The sequence below is a fragment of the Cystoisospora suis genome (genome assembly GCF_002600585.1).
Source record: "Cystoisospora suis strain Wien I chromosome Unknown contig_2530, whole genome shotgun sequence".
NCBI lineage: Eukaryota > Apicomplexa > Conoidasida > Eucoccidiorida > Sarcocystidae > Cystoisospora > Cystoisospora suis.
This window is the reverse complement of record NW_027155329.1, coordinates 18550-25599: the sequence shown is the minus strand read 5'-3', so window position 1 is coordinate 25599 and position 7050 is coordinate 18550. Positions and strand designations below refer to the sequence as shown.

Here is a 7050-nt window from a genome sequence, read left to right as displayed (position 1 = left end):
CGCCCCTCCTCCCTCTCCCATGCATCATCCACTCACGTTCCTTCTCTCTCTTCCACCTTCGGCGCGGCAGCAGCATAGATTTGGGCGTTCTGGTGCGCCTGTGTGTATCTATTCAGGCTGTCCCTTGATATTGCCAAGAAAGATAAGGGCAGAAAAGCTTAAGAAGACCCGCTGCATTCGACATGCAAAAGGGCCACCCACCATTCCAACAGAGCGGAAGCGGAAGCAAACACGGCGGCGGGGCGAGCAAGCAGCAAAGCAGTGCAGAGCAGAACAGCCCACTGTTTGAGTTACTCCTGACTCCAGGGAGCCGACGCATCGAACCGCGAGGTGTCACCGTGTGGGTGGTACCGTTGCTCTAGTGTCGAGACGGCGTGCATATCTATCTATCTATCTATCTGCCTATCGTGGCTGTGGAAGCGTCTCATCCTTTTAAAGACGGGAACCGTCTGATGATCCGTTTTTTCTGATTGGTGCTGCCTCACGGGAAATCTTGCTATCAAGCAGAAGGTGGACGGGGAAGAACAAACTACAGTTGGGAGGAGAGGGGTGGACGGAAGAGAGGGTAGTGTGTGAGTCTTCGGTTATGGGGGCGGCACCAGTGTGGGTTTGATGTTGTCTTTGATAGCGCATCTTCCTTTATCAACGTGTCGGGTCCGAACCGACAAGGAGCTTTCGAATACGTGAGTCAAGACTTCATTTTTTGACAAGCTCTTCAATATTGTGAAGAAGGTATCAAGACGGCCGAGTGTCCGTCTGTCTTTTCACCGGCAACATGAACCTCACTGGGAAATGCAAGAGCCCGGTTTGGGGTGCATTTGTTACTGGGTACATTCAGGATCGTAGTACTTTCACGGTGCGGAGGGGGGTGATGCGGCAGGGGCCCAGACACAGGAACGACAACAGGCTTCTCACCTCTCCCGGCCATCTTTGAGTCCAGTAGCCATCAAGCTGGGCATTGCAAGGTCATAGCACAAGTAGTTGAACTGCTACGGCCCTACACAATTCTTGCCACATCAGAGGGGGTTCTTGTAGCACGCGCCCCGATCACCACGCATGGTCGTAATGAAGACATCACATGCAACATGCCTTAAGCCCGCGTTTTGATGGGTGGTGAGACGCGTATCCCACCTCTACTGCTTCTTTCTCACACCATCGGCAGCAACAGCAGGAGTAGACTTTCGTGACAGCTGCAAGTCAAGTGATCTGCAACAAGTCCTAGTTACGAAAAGCACCCACGTTTTTTAGTAGACGAGATTCAGAAGCGCGCCGAAAAGAAGTCGAGCCTCCTCCGATATTGTCCTGACAGCTTTTTCCTGTACATCTCCGCACACATTCAGCCACCCCTTGTTGCCGATGCTGTTACCGAACTTCACATGTGGGAGCTGCTGGACTTCTAGAAGGGCGCCCTGCTTGAGTAGTTGTGTGATGAGACAGGCGCACGACTGCTCAGTCATTTCGACTACAGACTGGTACTGTGGTTTATCCGCGATCTCTGGACTGTTGTGGAAAGGCTGGTACTGCGAAGGCTTTTCGCGGTCAGTTCTGATACAGTGCAACTCAGTTAGGTAGTAGTCACCTATCCGGCGTGTCAGCATTTGAGCAGCGCAGCTGCTTCCAAGGATCACCGGACTGGTTGTGTGATGCGGCCTTACGCTTTGGAGCCCTGCCTGGTGGTGCTGAGCCACTATGTTCCTCCCTCGCAAATCTGTCTCGCGTAAAAATTTGACCACTGCTCGGAGGGTATCGTCCGTTACGAGACAGCAGTGCTGGGCCATCCGACCCAGCAAGCTGAGGAGGCAGCGTTTCGCGTAGTACCTGAACTCGCGACAAGCATTCACTTCTTGCACTTCCAAAACAACTTTCAGATGCAAGGCAACTCGGTCGTGTTTCGGAGTAGAGATTGATGCAAGGAAAGCAAGAAATTGAGGCAGCTAAAAGGTAGGACAGAGTGCAGAAAAGTGCCTGGCCCCAGTTTCCTTCGGCAACGCCGCAGTGGTGCTGGATCTGTCCTGAGAAGTCCGTGAAGTTTAAAATTTCTTACCAAGTGTCCGGTCGCAGCTTTTCGTTCAGTGGCTGAAGCGCCTCCAGCGCCGTTTGGACTCCGAAGTCTATGGATTTCTCGGAACAGTAAAGGGTTCCAATGACCAGCTTAACAGTGCATAAATGGAAGGAGGTGTTGTTTTTCTTTTTCGGATCTAGCGATGCAGCTTGGCTGCTCTCCATCTCTTCCTCCTTCAAGCGACTGAAACAAGCAACGAGTGACCAGTTTGGGCGCGCGATAGTGGGTCTGCCCATATTTTCCCTGGAAACTTCCAGAGCGATGTTTCACAGTATGAGTGGCGCTTGCTTGGCTCGCAGATGGCTGCGAACAAAAGGTTTCTGCTGTAGCCTTCTATGGGCCTCCCAAGTACACAGGTTGCGTGTACTCCCATCCGGCTACTTTGTACGTGATCAAGAAGACACTCTAACGGTAATCTGAGACGAAACGAGAGAACACTCAGCCGGCAGGTTTACATTCCTGCTCCACGCTCATAGTCAGGGGGCACAACTCCAGCGTATCTGTTCTGCGCTTACTGTCCAAGTGACTTTCTGCGGCGGTCGCACACGAAACGCCTTTGCGCGACGTGGATGCGGCCTGGACGGGATCCGATCTCACTCCTTGGGAAGTACGTGCTGGACGGGAGTCTAGGGTGTTACACGTTACTACTACCTATGCTTTTCTACTACTAGAACATCACAGGGAAAAGAGGGAAAATCCAAGTTCTTGCGGGTAAGTCCCTCTCACTCTATAATCTGCTTGGCTTCGTCGTTCCGGTGCTCCCGGACATAGGCGGCGCAAAGATTGGCGAGCACAACGGGCTTCACGCTCAATAGACTATCTTCGTGGCCCTCAAGAATTTGCTCGTAGTGCTGAATGGCTTGCGGGTATTTCCTCTGAAAGCAACGAGACCGCAGGCATGCGCCACCATTCATCGAATGGCTGAGGGTCGGCGGGCTTCACACACGAGCATCAGCCGCACACCACCGCCATCCGTTGTGGAAGTGCTGTCGCGTCTTAAACGTGGAGGCTCTCGTGCCGTCTAACGACGATCGGGCCCTGTGTACGAGACTCAAATCAGCTGAGAACAGCTGTAAGCCGCACGGGCAAGAACTAGCGAAACTTCTCTCTGTGAAATCCCAGACATCTCTGTGGCGGTTCCGACTCAAGCTGCACTCTCTGGGCTGCGCGCAGTGCACCGATACCTGCATGAAGAAGATATGTGCGATGTTGAGTCTCCAGGTGGGGTCCAGCGCACAAAAATTAGCCGACTGCCGGAAGAGCCTGGTGAAACCAGATGGAGAAAGAATCGCTTCTACAGGTCACAAGGTGTCTCTATCATCTTTTTGCTTGGCCGGAGAAAAAAACCGTAGCGTAGGAGAAAAAACCGTAGCGTAGGGCAGCACTTCGCAGCTCGTAGAACGGGATGGACGGCGGCCCTCAACCAGCCTAGAACTCGCGTCAACCGAAAAGAGAGTAAGAGATACTCCGAATCTGGGTTCGCTTGTCAGTGAGAGGGGCAGGGACGGCCTCACTTTGTCTGCGTATCAGTCAAGAGTATTCAAGGTAATTGTGAGTCGACCCAGCCAACTGAAACGCGAAAAAGTTTGACCAACCACGGTCTTCGCCTTACCGTTCCACAATGTCATATTCCTTACGAGCCCAGAATATATTTGCTTGGGCCATCAGAACCTGAGCCAACAGGGGGTCCAGAACCAGCCCGTCATTACATGCTGACTCTTTCAGACCGGTGAACCGCTTCCCAGGTGGTTCAAGGGTGGGCGGGAGCCCCTTCCAAGTTATAGGTCGTGACTTCACCAGACCGACTAACCGCTCACAGGAATGTAATGCGCTAAGGTGGTTTGAAAGTCTGCTTTTTTCTGCTGCATCGCCTCGTTGTCTTCTCTGCCTGCGACCTGCAGACAGAGAGTCGCGTCAGCCCCTCATGCCAGGTAGGCGAGGGTAGCAAGGACACTCGAGCCGTCTGGGACAAGTGACGACTACCTTGTGGCGGAATTCAGTGAGGAAATAGAAACGCAACCTAACAACTGGCGCCAATGTGAGGGGAGCGACGTGATCCACAAGCAGCTCCTGATGAATTGCTCTCACCTCCATTGCGTGTTCCGTCTTTTGCAACTTCTCCACGTAGCGACCGGCGATGGCCTCCAGTCTCTTGATTGCTTCATCAGGTGAACTGCTTGACTGAGAGTTGAAAGAACGCCGCAACGCACTGCTGTGTTTTCTCAACACAGTCCGCCCATCCCCCCCCTGCCCAGCGTTAAGCAAATGGTGGACCGCTCTTGTTCCAAAGCCACACGGCTTTCATCACCCTTGAACGGCTGTGCCCAGCAGAGGTCACCTTAGACCGGGGCGCAAAGTGCGTCACCTCGATCGCAGCCCGTCTAACGAAGTCTACCAGGATACTTGCGACAACCGAGATCCGGATGCCGAGTACACAGCGCTGTTTTTTCAACTTCGGTCCGCAGCCAGATTCATTCTCAGGTCTTCGGTCGCCTCCGGAGTCACTCCGTAACTAAAGTCTTACAATAATCAGTGCCTCCAGGAATAGAACCTCTTCCTCGGTGAGATATTTAGCCACCAGGTCCTTACGCTGGGCCTAAGATAGAGCATCGGAAAAAGAACCGTGGACACCAGTCGCACCGGGTATGGCCACTTCTGCCCCGAGAGCGAGGGTCGGACGTTGCTAGACGGGTCACTCAGCGGGTCTGTGCTCGGACCCGTGTTTCACAGGGGAAACTTCTCGGCAGAAGGTGCCCAGGCGCCCTACCAGCAAATCCGCCGCCAAGTCGAACAGTCCTTCCCTGAACACACGAACTCAAAAGGAGCAGCACCTGTCCACTCCCTAACTTTGAAGGTCTCTGTCGAGCCACGAGATCACAGGCAAGTGTCCCATCAGACTTGCCTACAGTAAAGGATTACCAAGTTGGCGAAGGCCTCAGGAGGAAAGGGAGGATTGTCAATCAGAAACCGCAACATATTAAAGGCCACGCCGGCATTTTCTTCGGCTTGAAATAAGGCCTGGTTGTGGACGGTTACGGCGTCCACCTCTGGACGGGACAGACAAGCGCATTCACGCTTCGGCACTGGAAGTCGTCTTCCCTACTCTTGGCTAGGCAAGGGAGCAGACTAACGTTTTCAGATCGTCAGCGAGGGGAGCGACTGCCCTGCAGAACTGCGACAGGCGACTAACCCTTGGGAGGGCGCCATGGCATGAGGTCCAGCTTCTCTGCGGCATCCGCGACCCTTTCCAGTCTGAAGTCGATCGCACTCCTAAGATTAACTGCTTCAATCTACACGGCCAACACCCAGAGCGCGAATGACCTCAGAGAGCCGTGTGTACATCGGGAAAGGTCAGAGAACCTTTCCCGATGTACACACGGCTAGGAACACGGGAACTGACGTCGGCTTCGGAGGAGTCAGGAGAAACGGGAGTGGTCGCATCCCACCAAGCTAAGTACCGCGTAGGCGGCTCCACGTACCAAAGCTGTATCCTTCAGACCAGCAGCGCTGTTGGACAAACCCGTCCCGACAACTTCCTCTGGATCCCGCGGTCCGAGTTCGAGCTCAGGATGAGACTCGACAGCCGCTTTGATTATCTGCCTGAGGTAGCCGGAGCATTCGGTGTATTGCTTGAGTTCGTAATGGCAAAGGGCCACGTTATAGGCCGTCAGAGCGTCGAAATCCCCGCCATCCAAGACGGACCGAAATGTCTCGAGGGCGAGCTCATACTTGCCCTCCTTCCACAGGCGGGAGGCGCAGAGTGTAGCGACCTCGGGGTCCGTGGCGTCACATCTCGACAACAGGGATTTCAGACCTGCCAAAAGCATATGTCGATATGTGAACAGCTTTTATCAACAAAAAATCGAGAGGACGTTTCGGCACGACTCGGCGGGTGGACCGACGGAGCAACGTCCGGGCGAGGCGCCAGTCTCCTCTCTCACCTTCGAGGTCGTCGCCCTCATACATGCCCCACGCTGCTAACAGAGCTGTTTGTTGGGGGTTCGCCCCTGCGACTTCGCCCAGAGCCTTGCAAACCGAAGATGCCTGGCCAAGTTCGCCGGCTTTCAGCAGGCTCTGTGCAAGGTTAACCTGTCGTGGCAAGTCGGAGGGGGGCGCAACAACGAGGACTGTAAGCCGGCCGGAATTGGCAGCAGTAAACGCGGCCTAAGTCTGAGTGTGGCAGATGTATCAGGTTGGTCACTGTTAGCCTGACGCCTGTCTGGGAGGCCCTGCTGATTCCTTGCGCTGACCCCGTGCGCAGATCCGCAGCGTAGCGCCCTTCTCTTTCAACAGACGGAAGGTAGGCACTCGTATAGCACTGCCGCCAGACAAGGAGCCACACCACTATAGAGAGAAACCGTGTCATTTCATGAAGAGCAACACGGGCTAGCTGGAGCAGCCGCGCCGAACAGGAGACACTTCAGCCCGGGCAGCAGCGCCGCCCGTCGGAGGGCGTCTCCGGACTAGCACTGGGAGCTGTCTCGCTTGTACGCAAGAGCCGTCTAGCTACCAGCGGAAGTCACTGCAAGTCCACGTACTTGGTAGGACGCTTGATCAGGATAACACGCTGCGAGCTCTTCATAAACCGCAGCGGCGTCCTCGTAGTCTTGCATGTGGTAACAGCAGTATCCAAGTAGCGAGAGCAAAGCCCGACATTTCGGCGTGCGGGCAAGCTCGCGCGACAATAGCCGCTTAGCACTGTCGTATTTTTCATCTCTGATGAAGGCGTAAACGCTGTCTGTGAGCCGTTTCCCCTCCATTCGGGTAGACTGGAAGAGACCGAGGCCGGGCGCGGTCCCGACAAGCCGTGCCCGAGTACTCATTGCATGTCAGTGAAATGAAGAGAAACGACTGAGTGTGTTAGCATGCTGTCGTGTGTCTTATCCACGTCAACAGGGCTTTTTTTGCAGCCGGATGTCGAAAGCGCCGTGGAGGGAGACGATTATTGCCTGACGACTTTGCCCTCCTGAGCTTGCGCGCTGAAGGGC

At 54.5% G+C, this 7050-nt stretch overlaps 2 protein-coding genes across 2 annotated transcripts; one reads left to right on the top strand and one right to left on the bottom strand.

The window, feature by feature from the left end:
- The first annotated feature begins 7 nt into the window (after positions 1–7).
- CSUI_005239 (uncharacterized protein) lies at positions 8–691 on the top strand. Its single transcript, XM_068065417.1, has one exon. It carries the CDS (start codon positions 20–22, stop codon positions 287–289), a length of 270 nt encoding a protein of 89 aa, XP_067922611.1. The 5' UTR covers positions 8–19; the 3' UTR covers positions 290–691.
- A 553-nt stretch (positions 692–1244) lies between these two features.
- Positions 1245–6831, bottom strand: CSUI_005238 (tetratricopeptide repeat-containing protein). Its single transcript, XM_068065416.1, has 11 exons — positions 6601–6831; positions 6004–6226; positions 5542–5876; positions 5253–5352; positions 4982–5109; positions 4587–4658; positions 4151–4243; positions 3675–3733; positions 2789–2937; positions 2045–2245; positions 1245–1818 (listed from the first exon to the last, which is right to left on the bottom strand). Exons 1-9 carry the CDS (start codon positions 6820–6822, stop codon positions 2871–2873), a joined length of 1299 nt encoding a protein of 432 aa, XP_067922610.1. The 5' UTR covers positions 6823–6831; the 3' UTR covers positions 1245–1818; positions 2045–2245; positions 2789–2870.
- Between the last annotated feature and the right edge of the window lie 219 nt (positions 6832–7050).

Excerpts from the sequence above, each read along its gene's own strand:
- CSUI_005239 (XM_068065417.1), top strand. The coding sequence starts at position 20 with ATGCATCATCCACTCACGTTCCTTCTCTCTCTTCCACCTTCGGCGCGG.
- CSUI_005238 (XM_068065416.1), bottom strand. The coding sequence starts at position 6,822 with ATGGAGGGGAAACGGCTCACAGACAGCGTTTACGCCTTCATCAGAGAT. Across the intron at positions 6,227-6,600 it reads CTGATCAAGCGTCCTACCAA|GCCGCGTTTACTGCTGCCAA; the intron begins GTACGTGGACTT and ends ACTCAGACTTAG. Across the intron at positions 5,877-6,003 it reads TGAGGGCGACGACCTCGAAG|GTCTGAAATCCCTGTTGTCG; the intron begins GTGAGAGAGGAG and ends TGCTTTTGGCAG.